Below are 14894 nucleotides of genomic sequence, written 5' to 3'. Positions count from 1 at the left end.
TTTTCCATTTGTTGCTATGTTATGTAATGTTGGGTTTTTACATTTTAAACTGCCTTGTGGTCCTCGGATGGTGGGTGGTATAGAAATTTAGTAGGATAAAACAAAAAATAAAATAAAAATAATCCTAAACTCATTACTGAGCACTAAGCCCCTCTGAGCACAGCAGGACTTAGAAGTGACATGCATAAGCTTCTCCTGTGATCCTAGTCCCTTTTACTCCGCCTTTTAAGGGGAAAATAACCAAGGCAGACGATCTGCTCTCATCGGCGTCCCCCCCCCCCCCTTGCTTTCCTCTCCCTTCCTCCTCCAGTGGGATATTTCAGGATCCCTCCCTCCCTCTCTCCCCGTGGATCTCTGCGCTGCTCTCCAGCCTCTACCCAGGCAGGCCTCTCGCCTCGCCATCCTCCTCCTCGGTGGGTGTGAATGAGTGGGCGAGGGGTGTGACCGCGCCGGCTTCGGCGTGATTTACGGCTTTGCTGAAAACGGCTTTTCCCCGCAGCATCAGCACCGCTGGCAGCCGCCGCCGCCGCCGCCACAGCAACAAGTCAGGTAAGCGCTGCGCTCTGCGCCACAGCCTGGAGCCCGGGGAGAGCCGGGGGCGCACGGGGGGGGGGGAGGGCGCAAGGGGGCCGGGAAGGATCCCGATGCAGGTGGCTCAAGATGCATTGGAGACCTGGGCCAGAGAGAGGCAAGCAGGCAGGCAGGCATCCCCGGCCAGGCGCCCTGCCAGGCTGCAAAACCCCCCAAATCGTGCAGGAAGCGCTGGCTGTGGCATTCAGCAAACCCGCTTGGCTGCAGACATCTTTCTGCATAGTGGCCAGCGCTTCTCCGTCCTCCACTAATGCGGGTCCCCTTCTTCCCACCCGCTCCTCTGTATCAGGCTGCATCTCTGCCGTCCTCTCCCCCGTTCCCAATGCCAGCATCCCTTTTGATCTTCACTGTAAAGCACACGCGCGCACATCCAGACTTCCCACCTCTCTCTCTCTCTCTCTCTCTCTCTCTCCATCCCCCCATCTGCAGATTTGCCGGTGCTCAGCTTCCTTTCACCTTGCTGTGTTCTCTGTGCTGTGGTGTGCGGTGTTGATTTGCCAAAGATAAGGAGGAGGAGGAATGGAATATTTCGCTGTCTGTTGCCCAACTTGACTAATATAGAAAGCCTCGTCGTTTGACCCAGATATATCAATATCACAATGCTTACGAAAGGACACATCCAATAGAAAGCAAGCTTGCAAGGAAGATTTGTAAATACTGTATAGGATTTTATCTTTTTCCAAAATTCTCCAGCATCTCTCACAGGCCCTAGATTTCTAGGTACTCAATAATTATGAGTATTCAATGAATAGGGTATGTGGTTTTGATGTAGAGGAGGCCTCAAAATGCCTTGCAAATCAGATATTCGATGACTTTGTGCTGCTGGGCTGAAATCTGAAGGCGACCAGTTTAATTTCCCAAACCTATTTTGACACCAAGCTTGATTTGCGTGTCCTACACAAGGCTTGGTTTGTGTTTGCAGAAATGCACAAGTAAGTAAATGGCGTCACCCAAAGTTAAGCACCTTTCAGTCCCATTTATTTCTATGGGTATGTCAGGATATCGGAAGCTGCCTTATATTGAGTCAGACAATCAGTCCATCTATCTTGCTGTTGTCTACTTTGACTGGCAGCAGTTCTTCATGGTTTCATAGAGGAGACACCAGGGATCGAACCTGCGACCTTCTGAATCCAAGACAGTTGTTCTGTCCCACTGAGCTAAGGTCCTTCCTCCTCACCTATGACAAATCAGCACAGTACACCAGTAAAGAGCACAGCAAAGTGGAAGCATTAAGCAGATGCTTAACTCTCCCACCAAAATCAATGAGGCTTGAAAAGTGCTTAACTTTAAGTGAGTCATGCCCACATCCCGGAAACACGCTGACAGCTGAAGGTCTATGAATGCACACTGCCATGTGACCAAGTTGCCTAGCATGAAATTGCTGCTGTTATGTTCATCCAAGGCTCAGGGTGGCTGACACTAAAAAACCCCCCAATCAATCAGGTCCTATAATAAAAACAACACCTCATAAAACCATCCTGAAATGTGGTAATTCAGGATCTTGAAAGGTTGTCATCCTTATTGCACTCATTTCCCGTTAGTCTCAGAGACCTTACCTTGGGCTGCTATTTCCCTTTTTAAAAAAAATTAAGGGTACCATGTCTTTTAATGGAGAAAGGCTCCAAAATGCAGGAAGGTGCTGCAAGGAATTTCCAGGAGACTCAGAAGTGTCCTCTTCTGCTCCCTAACATTTCTTGAGCTCCTTCAGGTGCTTATCTCTATAAAGAACCTACTCTATCTTGAGAGAACATGTAGCTCTCCTTCCAGTCCATTAGAGATCTTGAAAAGCACCTTACGCTGAGTTATGCAATTGCAGCTCAAACCTATGCACGTTTACTCAGAAGTAAGGACCAATGAGCATGATGAAGCTTACTACAAGCAAGTGTACATTGGACTGGGCCTGAGTCCATCTGGTTCAGTATTCTCTACTTTGAGGAGCAGATGCCTCTTAGGTTTTACTCCAGTGTTGCTTCCTGAGATGCATGTAACCAGCAGTTGAGCCTGGGACCTTCTGCATGCCCAGCAGATGTGCTCCCACTGTGCTGATTCCACCACTACCATGGTCTCTTCCTGCGCTCCCTTCTCTTTCTCAAGCCTCATTCTAGCCCCCAAATCCTGAAAATAAGCTCAAATCTTAGCGCTGACTTCAGCTAGGGAGAGAGAATAAATGTATGCAAATATCATGGATCTGCATAACTGATTCCCTCTAGCTCAGTTGCAGAGCATGTGCTTTGCATGCAGAAGGAGGCAGGCTCAATCCCTGTTTGAGTGGAGGGCTGGGAAAGAGTTCTGCCCAAAACTGCTGCCGGATGGTGTAGTCTATACTGAGCTGGAATGGACCAATGGTAGAAGCAGCTTCTTCTTTTTCCTCCCCTGAAATGGAAGTTTCCCAGATGCAGAATTCAGAAATGTTCCATTCAGAGTTCCAAACCCTTTGACTTACAGCTATATTGGGATGCAGACCTATATTTATACCCCGCCCATCTGGCTGGGTTTCTCCAGCCACTCTGGGTGACAGAATATTAAAAACACGGTAAAGCATCAAACATTAAAAACTTCCCTAAACAGGGCCACCTTCAGATGTCTTCTAAAAGTCAGATAGTTGTTTATTTCCTTGACATCTGATGAGAGGGCATTCCACAGGGTGGGCACCACTACCGAGAAGGCCCTGCCTGGTTCCCTGTAACCTCACTTCTCGCAGTGAGGGAACCTCCAGAAGGCCCTCAGAGCTGGACCTCAGTGTCTGGGCTGAACGATGGGGGTGGAGACTAAGAAACCTGGTACGATGCAGGGAGATGGACTCAATGATGCTCAGAGTCCCTTCCAGATTCTACAATTCTATGATTCTACGATTCTCTTTCTTTTAGGATCTGGAAAGTAATGCAACAGAACACTTTTGAAGAAAGCAGATACCCCTGGCAGGAGTCCTTTGAAAATGTCAGCGTCTGCATGCCGTTCCGTTGCCCACGATGCGGGGACCGCACCAGATTCAGGACCCTGTCATCCCTGAGAGCCCATCTGGAATACAGCCACAGTTACGAAGATCGGAGCCTTCTGACAAAATGCAACCTCTTTTCTTCCCTCAGAGACGCAGACCTGATCTCTTCTTCCGAGCCCCTGACGCCAGGGATGCTTGGCGACGGCCCCGGTGTCATGAAACCAAAGACGTCCTATCTCAACTTCTGCGACACGGCCCGGGAGAACACCAGGAACAGGAAGCCGCTGGAGGCGGAAGCGGAAAGGCCTGCGTCTCTGGGGTCAAATTACACGTCAGGGGAATCCGTCGACGAGCCGATTTCTAAGCCAGGGTTGGCGACAAGTGACTCGAAAGCCTCCTTCGAGGCCCACGTGAGAGAGAAGTTCAACCGGATGGTGGAGGCGGTGGACAAAACGATCGAGAAGAGGATCGACAAGCTTACCAAAGAGCTGTCCCAAAAGACGGCCGAGCTCTTGGAGGTTCGGGCAGCTTTTGTGCAGCTTTCTCAGAAGAAGCAGGAAGTCCAGAGGCGGGAGAGGGCCCTCAACAGGCAGGTGGACGTGGCGGTGGAGATGATCGCGGTGCTGAAGCAGCGGCTTACGGAGTCAGAGGAGGAGCTCCACAGGAAGGAAGAGTAAGTGGGAGGATGGGGAGAAGGACGACAGCGAGGGGGGACCGCAGGTCTAGGAGGTCAAATGTGGCCTTTCTAGCTGGCCCTCAGAATCCTCCTCAGGCCACACACTCTCCTGAGCCACACCCTTCGCTGGCCAGGGTTTGCAAACTCCTCCAGTGTTTTCGTTTGACTAGATTGGGTCCTTGAACTCTGATAATGCTTCTTGTGTGTCTGGATTGAGGATAGGGAGGGCTGTGTGAATGTGGGTGGAAAGTAACCCAGACCCTCCAAGTGCCCCTATTTTACAGGAACAGCCCCAGATTTACAGAAGCCACCCCGGTTTCTGATTTGATCCCAGAATGCCCTGCTTTTCCTTAGGATTTCCCTAGTTTCATTGGAGAAATGTTGGAGGGTATGGAGTTATCCGACCCCTGAGCCATCTGAAGGCAGCCCTGTATAGGGAAGTTTTTTAATGCTTCATGATTTATTATATTTTTATATATGTTGGAAGCCGCCCAGGGTGGCTGCGGCAACCCCGTCAGATGGATGGGGTATAAATAGTAAAAGATTAATAATAATAGGGTTGTCCTATTATTATTATTATTATTATTATTTATTATTATTAAATAGGACATCCCTATTTTCATTGGAGGAATGTTGAAGTGTATGGTCACCTATTGTACAGTGGTAGAAAATGCATTTATTGCATTGCCCACTTTTGCTCTGGGCGCCGCAGTGTGGCCCTCAACCTCTGAAGTAGCATAATTCGTGTCATTCCTATCTGTCACAGGAGTTTGGGGTGAGGTTGTTGTAGGAGGACTTGCGAGGCAAGGTATGGTAGAGGAAGGCCAGTATTCACTGGTCTCTGTTCCATTAGGGTGAGTGAGGCACTGGCCCACGGACCTCCATCTGCCCTCAGACAGCTCCCACTTCCCTGCCTTCTTACCAACAACCAAGAAATTCTACACACATAATCTTTTGCGACACAGATGAGAGCAAGAACCTTCCTGTGTAGGTTGTGCTTCACATATGCATGAGAGCCCTTAGGAGTGCAGATCACACCTGGACTTCTTAATGCACAGAATTTGGCTGTTTACATGTCTATCGGCTAATCCATTTATTCTTTCCGTCAAGGATAGGGAACCTGTGGCTCTCCTGAAATTGCTGGCATTTCCAACTCTTCGTTATCCCCGACCATTGGCCATTCGGGCTGGGGCTGATGGGAACTGAAGTCCAAAAACTTCAGGAGGGCCACAGGTTTCCCACCAATGTTTCACTATATGTCTGCTCCCCATCTCTTTCACACCTGTGTCTTCTTTTCTCCACAACCCAGTGGGCACCTAGCTTCTTTAGAAAGCATACGATTTCTGCCTTGAAGCATAGACCCATTGATTTGAGATGCGAAGAAGGCACGCATCAGGGTATACTAATTCATGCATCATCCAAGCAATCCAAATTTATTAGATGGATCTTTTAAACAAGCTGTGCAATAAGGGTAAAGACATTTATGCTCTCATGGCATCCGGTAAGATTACTTATACAGGAAAGTGCTACTCTATAAATAAGGGTATGTGCTTTAGCTTCAGAACTGGAGGTAAAGACATAAATGTCTTGTTTTCAAGTACCCCTTTCCCACCCTCAGTTCATTGGAAAGTAAGTGGTGCAAACAGCATTAGATGGGATCGTCTCTTGGAAGGAGTCATAATCTGGTTTCCTGCTGGCTTTCATAGCAGATACCGAAGATATTTTGGCAGTTCCAGCTCTTCTAAAAATACTTTCATGTTGCATTCATTAAAAATGTAGTAATTGCCAATACATTATTTATATGTGAACTACTTAAGACTGCAGTCCTCAGATTGCCCACTCTGTGATGTTCCTCATCAACACCAGTAGAAGGAATATGGAGCAAATGGTTGAAAGACTGCGGTCTCGGTTAGCACTCTTAGACACCCTTCAAGCAATTCAAAATACCTGAATATTTTCAAATTAAATGTACAGTGCTGCTGTTGTTAAAATTTGCTAGCCCTATAGCTCAGACATTTAAGGCAGCAATCCTAAATGTGCCAACTAGTAAGTTAGGCTGCAGTTCTATATGCAATACTAGGGACATTCACGGTCTCCAAGATACCTATGCTATTTTAAAAATCCCAATATACTTCCAAGTCACACTGTGCTCTCTGTGCTTTGATTTATGCTTCATGCTCTGAGCCATTCTGTAAAACGAAGCTGTATGTGCCCCATTCACTATAATGGGGGAATCTAAAAATGTCCATAAATTCCCCCTCTTTTGGCCAAAGTGGATGGAATCCACCGGTGTCTCTTCAGAGTGGATAAGCCTGACAAATTGCAGAAAAATAGGTTAGGGAGCTTTTTGCTGGGAAGGTAAAAGGGTTCACATTTCTAATACTTATGCTAATTAAAGCTCAAAAATCTGTATTGGTTTCCTTTTTTTTAGGGGGTGTTCTTTATTCATTTTAAAAATTCCTAGCTTGCCCTCCATTAGTACCAATACCAGCACAGGGTACAACATAAGATATCTTATATAGCATCATGAAAAATTCTTAGAAACAGCTAGCAACCAACCAACCAGAATGAGTTTCCACGCACACCTAGAGCCAACCTGATTTTTTAATCTTATATTGGAGTTCTCCATCCTCTTCCCAGTTTGCCTCAACTGAAGATGTGGGCCTTCAGATGTTGCTGGACTCCAATTCCCATCAGGCCTAGTCAGCATGGCCAGGGATGATGGAAATTGTAGTCCAAGAACATCAGGAGGGCCAGAGGTTCCCCACACTTAACGTGTTAAAGAATGGCCTTGTTTTTCATACAAAGTCCTGCAGGGGACAAGAGAAGAAGAAGTCAATATGTTTCTCTTCTCAGGGAATGCTGCAAACTCATGAAGCTGAGCAAACTCTGTACCATGAAGGTTATTTATTCCCTTTTGGACTTTGGTTGCTTGCCTTGTGCTTGCACTGCGCTGGTGTTTTGGGACTGCCCTCTGTGAGGAAACCCATGGAGAATCCAAAACCCATGCAGCTCCGCTCCTAACAGCTTGTTGTGTGGATACGACATCCCATAATGCATTGCATAAGGCTGGAGCCACATTCATCTTTTGTCACAGGCCTTGAAAAGAGCAAGAGGGAGTTGAAACCAACAGCCTAAGATAGAGTGCAGCTGAGATAAGAAGAAAGAACGGCAACAAATGGGAATGCTAGCGAAGCCCTTTATATTGTGGCAGCAACAAGTGTGGGCCTTTGGACAGATAAATAATAATAATTATCACTGTTATTGTATTTACATGCCATTTCCCCGCCACTCGCTCAGCCACTCTCAAAGCAGCTTACAGTCAGCAAAATACATTCCCAACCTTTGGAGAGATTACGATTCAACACAGGACAGGAGGGAGAAAGGCAGAAAAAAAGAGTTGCACATTCAGTTGTATATGCATGGCTTGGCTGTCTCTGTACAACTGGCATATTTACTGGCATATTTGCCCAGTGAGGGTACAGAGAAGTCAGTTCTGCTCCAAGCAAATTGGTCTCTTGGGTGTCTGTGCGTGCATTCTGGGATTGCTACAAAACAATTCACTTTTTCTTCCATATATCACTGCAAAGATCAGTATTAACACACACACAAACACATCAATCATCAATCAATCAATCAATCAATCAATCAATCAATCACCAGCCCCCCTTTTAAAAGGAAAACAGTCTTTCAGAGGCATCTCTTCTACCATACTGAGGCCGCATTCCCACAACACATTTAAAGCACTGTGATACCACTTTGAGCAGCCTTCCCCACAAAGAATTTTGGGAACTGTAGTATGTTAAAGGTGCTGAGAGTTGTTAGGAACCCCTGTTCCCTTCCCAGAACTACAGTTCCCAGAGTTCCCTAGGAAGAGGGATTGATTGTTAAACCACTCATGAGAATTACAACTCTGGGGGCTGAATATGAGTCTCCTAACAGCTCTCAGTATCTATAACAGCCTACAGCTCCCAGAATTCTTTGGGGGAATCATCCATGAGTGTGGTATCACAGTGCTTTAGATGTATAGTGCAAATGTGGCTTGAGTACATTCTTGGTTATGTTCTTCAAGACATAATGGGGGTTTTGTTCAGTTTTGCATTCTAGTGGGAATGCTTATTAACTTCAGCTGGATTTTGTTGCTGAACCTCCTGCTAATTCTCTAGAAGAGGAATCAAGATATTGCTGAACACTTGGAATGGATTTTGTTGATTAATTGGCTTCTCATTGTTGCACCTCTTACTTGGTTCAGCTTTTGCTAATGATGCTCACACTCTAAACAGCTGCATAATGTCATCATAAAATTCTTTGAAACCATCTCTCACTTCAAGAAAGGCCCCATTCTAGAGGAATGCCTGGGTCCCATTAAGGAGGCTTTCCTTGCACATTTAAGCATTCAGATTCCACAAAATTCAGCAGGAAAAGCAAAGAGAAGCTCTCATTGCAAGCTTAGATGCCTCTCAGGTGCCAGAGGTTGTATTTCCCATTTTCAAACAGGGGGCAAATTATTGTGGCACAAAATAAATAAGCTTCTTATTGTCTGAAAAGGCCCTTCAATTTATTGTTATTTCTAGAAGCATTAAGGTGATCACTTATTCATCGCCCCCCGCCAAAGGAAATGCCTCTCACACTCAAAAGAACAGATATTTGCATATTATTTGCACATGTCACTATATCTGTATGGATGTGTATTTAGAAACAATGACTTTAACTGAAATAAAAACATGGTAAGTTTCACCATACTGCAGAAGACTGAGACCAGATGAGCTTGTGTGTCTGCTCGGTCTGTGGCCTAGTTGCTTACTGTTGATGGCAACTTCAAGGCCTTTATCTTTAAACCAGGCAGCCCTTCAAACAGAAGGCTGTCCTCTCTAAAGGATGCTCCCCAGGACCAGTGATGTCCATTTATTTGGCTGTGTGCAGGTGGTTCTGAGAAGGTCAGCAGTGCACCTGGGACTGAATATATTCACAGCACAGGCAAGAGTGTCCCTAAATTAAAAAGTAGCACCCGTCCGTTCTTTCCTTCTGCTCTCTAGCAAAAAGGAGGGAACGCCAGTGTTCTTCCAAATTCCAGCAGAGCTGCACTTTTGTCGTTTCAGAGAAGTCGTTACGTTTAATCACTTCCTGGAGGAAGCTGCTGAGAAGGAGCTTCGCGGCAAAGCCAGGCTCCAGCGTTTCATTGAGAATCTCCTGCAGAGGGTGGATCTGGCAGAAAAGCAACTGGAGTACTACCAGAATCAGCAGATCGTGGGCAGCTACAGCGATGTCCATGAATATGTGGTAGGCAAAAAATGAGGGGGGTGTTCTTTCATTAGACCTGAACAGGAAGTGGAACTGATGGGAATTATAGTCCACAGCATCTAGGGTGCACCGGGGTGGGGAGGCTGATCCAAGCGCTATTTCTAGTGGAGCAGGGGTTGCAGTGGCAATTTCTGCTCTATTGTTTGTTCAGTTTGGCATCTGTCTCGAGAGACAATGGAGTGTGCTTCTGGGGGTCAGACCTCTGCCCAGTTGACAAGACCCCCCTCTCAGCTTTGCTGATGTGGTCCAAAGGAAAACGAAGCTATACTTTGGGCACCAGTTTGGCTGCAAGAGTTGCTGGAAAGAGGCATACAAGGCGCCATCTTAGAGACTCCACTGCAGATCTGTGTAGGGTTTACTCCTTAGCCTTTGAAAGTACATCTTTCATCCTTGGGTTGCAATTCAAGATAGAGCTATTGTTGCCTATGTGTATACGTTCATCCCCCCCCCCCCCGCATCTCATAAGAAGCATCCTGCTGGATCAGACCAAATGCCTAAGTAGCTTAGAGTCATGTTTTCCACATTCAGGGCCGGCCCTGCCATTAGGAAAAGTGGTGCCTCAGGCGGCAGGTGTTGAGGGATTGACAGCAGCAATGAGGTGTTGGTGTGCCCTGAAACCTTAAGCGAAGTCAGGTGTATTCAGGTGCAGTGGAGGATGCTGTCCTGGTGATGAAGTAAGATTAGACTACCAGGCGAATCAGCTTTGGTACATGGAATGCAGGGAGGCACCATCTTGTCTTTCACCTCAGGCGGCAAAATGCCTTGGTCTGCCCCTGCCCACAGTGGCCAACCAGATGCCCCTGGGAAGCCCACAAACAGGGCATGAGGGCAGTAGCCCTTCCCAGTTCATTATCTGTAGCAACTGGTATTCAGGGGCATGTGCTGTGAAACTGAAGGTGGCATATAGCCATCATGACTTGCAGACGTTGATAGCTTTATCCTCCATGAATTTGTCCAGCCGTCTTAGAAAGCCATCTAAGCTCCCATCATGGTTTCTGGTTAAAAAAAAGGTAATGCTTCAAATATGAGAAAAGTCTGTTTAATCAGAGACAACTGTGGGACTGCATGTGTACCTGCTGGCAATGATAACTCTTATCATACCTCCATTGAGTCTCTGAAAAAATGTCAGTTCACAGCTCGAATTTCTTCTTGAGGATCAGACACACACACCCTTTTTTATTAAAAAAAGGTAGCAGTAAACAAGCATAAACAAGGAAACGTGATAATTGAGGGTGCACATGTGTTCTGCTGGTATAGTCACACGGCTGCAAATGAGCCGTGACTGCTAATTTGTTCAGGAGACGCAAAATAGCAAATGAAAAGCTTGTCAGAGGTAAATGCCCTGAAAGCTGTTATTGAAATAAGAAAAGTGATATCTTTTATTGGACTAGTTGTACAACACATCTAAAGGTATGCCAGAAAATTAAAATTCATGACTTTGTGGCAGGCAAAGGGCTGGACTGAACAGAGACTATGGGTTAAAACTGTTTGTAGCTTCCTTGTGGCCATCCCCCTCCCCTTGCAACATATAAGCTTTGAGTACAGGCAGGTTGTGTGTGTTTGTGTTTGTGTGTGTGTGAGAGAGAGAGAGGGAGAGAGAAAGGGAGAATTTCTTGGAAGGACAGAAAATAGTCAGTCCCCACCATTGTGAGAACCCCAGTTTTTATTTTTTTAAAAAGAGTTCCTAGTTCTTACGGTTTCAAATATAAGTTTGGACAAACGTGGGTTATGCCTGCCCAGAAGTAGCTGAGAGAGAGTTCCAGAAATCAAGAGTTTTCAGCTTCAGGCCCTATATAACTTTTTGACTCTGCCACATGAATAGGAAGACCTGGATAGATTATGCAAAATAGGAAACATCACAGCTGCAAAATAACTAATGTTTGCTCATAGTTTGGGATGAAATGCAGTGCTTTCATTCCTGGAAGCAAGCCCCATTGAACTTTAAGTAAAGATTCAGGTTGCAAGACAAAAGCTGCAGAGTTCAGCCAGTCAGTGCAAAATCTGAATAGCAGAATATAAATTTATTATTATTATTGTAACACAAAGCTGCACACATTCCTGATTATAGGCCTCTATATGATGATGTGCACAGGTTGGGGGACTGCCAGACCCAGAACCAAAGAGACCTGGGTTGTCTTTGCTGTTAGGAAGATCTTGTTTGTTTTTTGCATTTGTCTATGTATGTAACTTTGGTAAGTCAGCAAATAAATGAATAAAAACGAGCTATTTCCATATGTCACGTCAATCTGAATAACAAGTGTGTATGTTTTAGTTTACAGATATATCATCCAGCAAGAAACCCAGATGCCTGTATGTATGTCATTTCATACTCTTAATACAAAATATTTCGTACAAATGTGTTGCTGTTAAAATTGTGCATCTCTTGTTCCTGGGCTCTCTCTGTTAAATCTGACCCCTTTTCTTCGCCTCAGCAGCAGCCGAGGAAACCAACACGGTTACTATAACACCCCTGATGTGAAACCTCACTCTCTTCAGAAAGGACGGATGCACTTGAAGAAAGCCAAGGAGGACAAATCCTGCGCCCACCCAGTTAAATTGTTTTATGAACCTGTTGACTGCGCGAGGGACGTTTGGAGACCTCAGAAGAAAGGGGACGCCGTCGGTGCCTCCCGCAAGGTTAACGCGAAATCAAAGATCAGTAAAAAAAGCAAACAGCTCTACTAAGAGCCCATATACGATATAGAGATATATGTATGTATCTAACCTAATCTATTTATAAATGCATAATGCAAGATCTGGCAGCTTTGGGCTACTACAGATAGAGATTAATAGCACAACCATTCGCCTGTCTGCTCAAAATTCAGTCCCCTGAGTTTGACAGGACTTGCTCCCAGGTCAGTGGGCCTAGGATTGCAGGCTTAATTCTGTCGAACTTGGAGGGGTTTCCTCCTGAACAGACAGGCCTAGGATTGCGCCGTTGGTCCCACCCATCGCTTAAATCACAATATATTTCCCTATTCATTTGGGCAAGGATATATTTAATAGATGATATAAATACGTAAATATATAGAATAATTTAACTGCCTCATTTCCAGGACTTTGATTGTAGATGTGGCACTTTATTTTTCCCAAGAGCATCTTTTCAATTGAGTCCGTCATTTCACTCATCCTAAGTCTGTTTTGCTTACTTACGTTTGGAGGAATTCCTTCTGCCTGGCACCTTATTAAATCCCTTTATCTAGTGAGAGTGAAGGGTCGGGAATAGAATTAGAAAATGGTTTGTGGAAGCCCTAAATGCACTGAGCCGAGTGTTCTTCCTTTGACGCCAGGGCACAGACTTCACCATGCCACTTCTGCAAGGACTAAGCAGCTGGGAGGAATCTGATTGGATGACTACCTCCCTCTCCTGCCTACAACCACCTAGAACAGGAAATAGGGAGGAGCGATCTGGAGGTCTCTGTAAGCTGCGTTCTGCTGGTGGCCTAGACGGGCAGCTGTTGGGATTGATTCCTGCACTCGCCTTCTGGGAGAAGACAGTGCAGATGCCCTCCAGCTGCAGGGGTGGGGGGAGGAATGGGAGGTTATCAGCACTGCCTTTTCTGGGTAGCTAAGGCAGGATGGAGGCTCAGGGCTCACCCCTCGACTTCCTATTCCATGCAGCTGAATGGCTACTTTAGAGGTGCAGAAAGCGCTGCAGCAAAGCACCACAGTGATTTAGTTTTGTGCCTTGAAGGTCAGCACATCTGCAGCCATTTATCTATATTGTATCTGCACCTCACTTTTCCTTCAAGGAGCTCCGGACAGCGTACGGGAGGGTTGTTCTGTTTTGCCCTCCTGGTTTGGGCTGAGGGGGAGTGGCTCAAGTTCATGCCACGAGCTTTACACATGAGTAAGGGGTTCAAACTCATGTCTGTCTGGTCCAGGCCTCAGGGGAGTAGTGGGGGGCCAGGGAAACCGTGGCCACCGCTAGGCCCATAATGCTCCTAGTGGCTTTTCTTACCCTTGAGCAATAATACAATACAGCAATTGAGCCCCTGCATGACATAGAGTGGCTTGTTTTGCCTTTCTTGATCCAAGCTCAAATGCTTGCTTCACGTAACTTGCTCTTTCCTGAAGCAGCCCTGTGTGTGGTCAAGTTGCCCACCATCTTGCCCAGGAGAAAAGCCTGAGGCCGCACGATGCCATTACACTGTTAAGGCAAAGCAGCGGGTCTCAGTCTGGACAGTGGCTGGAGCCATAGGTAAGCTGCTCTTAGCTTTCTTAAGGAAGGCCGGGCTAAGGAAGGGTGATAATAAGCTGCCAAACTTCTTCCATAGAGTAACAGCCCTCCCTTTATGGTAGCAGCTACAGGACTTCCAAATAAGTGGGGTGGGTTGTGTTTGGCCAAAATAGTCAGTTAATTCATCTACTTTGACTTTCTGGAACAGGTGTGGGCAACATAAGACCCACAAGCCAAAAAATGGCCTGTAATTCTGTTTTGCAGAATCTGACATGAGAGTTGCAGTTGGCCCAAAGTCTGTTTTGGGGGCTTAATCCGGAGTAAAATCCTAAAAAAAACAACCCTTGACACCTTAAAAAAAGCTCAACAAGTTTCGCTGGCCCTTTGGGCGGCCCTCACGGCCCTTTAATTCATCAAATCTGGCCCTTTTTGAAAAAAGTTTGGACACCACAGGTAGTGGAAAGCTTAGAGCAGGCATAGGTAAACTTGGCCCTACAGATGTTTTGGGACTACAACTCCCATCATCCCCAGCTAACAAGACCAGTGGTCAGGGATGATGGGAGTTGTAGTCTCAACATCGGGAGGGCCGAGTTTGCCTATGCATGGCTTAAGAGGCACATCAGCCCCTGAAGCTAGACGGGGCGGGGGGAGGCATTGTTATCTCTCTTCAAGGAGAACAGAGCAACAGCAGGAAACTCCTGACTTTACCAAGTCCACTGCCACGTAGAGACTTGACCATATAATGGCACCATCCACATGCTTCGCTTGCAACATCTGATGGTTCACCCTGCTCATTCTGAGTGCTGTGGGGCCTCAGGGTCTTCAAGACTTGGTGCATGGCTTAGTGCACATGGAGGAAGGCCTGCAGGGGAGAGGAAGGAAAAGTTCAGTTCCACAAACACAAGCCTCTGCCTTTTAATCCATTGCTGGATTAAATGTAAATAAATGTGCATATTACCAAAGCTTCGCGATAGGTGTCTTGCTTAGGTATTGAAGGAAGTGAGGAATCATAAACGATGAGGAAAGCTTACAATTTGATAAAAGCCAACGTAACATATTTTGTGCTCCTCGCAATTCCTATGGCAATAGTTAACACACCAGAACCAAAATACCCTCAAAAAATAATTTGCCATTAATTCTCAGATTAATTAAAAATTGCCGTCTCCTATTACAACTGACCCGCCCCGCCGCCACCACTACTAAATCAA

General features: G+C 46.1%; 1 protein-coding gene across 4 annotated transcripts; it reads left to right on the top strand.

Annotated features, from left to right (window-relative positions):
* Window positions 1–302: 302 nt before the first annotated feature.
* ZNF365 (zinc finger protein 365) lies at window positions 303–13998 on the top strand. Of its 4 annotated transcripts, none has more exons than XM_083440105.1 (5): window positions 303–549; window positions 3459–4202; window positions 9305–9485; window positions 11779–11816; window positions 11939–13998. In XM_083440105.1, exons 2-5 carry the CDS (start codon window positions 3472–3474, stop codon window positions 12189–12191), a joined length of 1203 nt encoding a protein of 400 aa, XP_083296231.1. In that variant the 5' UTR covers window positions 303–549; window positions 3459–3471; the 3' UTR covers window positions 12192–13998. The 4 variants fall into 4 exon arrangements, with proteins under 4 accessions (XP_083296231.1, XP_083296232.1, XP_083296234.1 ...); XM_083440106.1 differs by having other exon boundaries at window positions 305–549; window positions 11942–13997; XM_083440108.1 differs by having other exon boundaries at window positions 305–549; window positions 11779–11820; window positions 11942–12082.
* The last annotated feature ends 896 nt before the right edge of the window (window positions 13999–14894 follow it).

The sequence above is a fragment of the Podarcis tiliguerta genome (assembly GCF_965153285.1).
Source record: "Podarcis tiliguerta genome assembly, chromosome: 5".
Classification (NCBI taxonomy): domain Eukaryota; kingdom Metazoa; phylum Chordata; class Lepidosauria; order Squamata; family Lacertidae; genus Podarcis; species Podarcis tiliguerta.
This window is presented reverse-complemented; position numbering and strand designations above follow the sequence as displayed.

Excerpts from the sequence above, each read along its gene's own strand:
- ZNF365 (XM_083440105.1), top strand. The coding sequence starts at position 3,472 with ATGCAACAGAACACTTTTGAAGAAAGCAGATACCCCTGGCAGGAGTCC. Across the intron at positions 4,203-9,304 it reads GAGCTCCACAGGAAGGAAGA|AGAAGTCGTTACGTTTAATC; the intron begins GTAAGTGGGAGG and ends TTGTCGTTTCAG. Across the intron at positions 11,817-11,938 it reads AGCAAGAAACCCAGATGCCT|CAGCAGCCGAGGAAACCAAC; the intron begins GTATGTATGTCA and ends TCTTCGCCTCAG.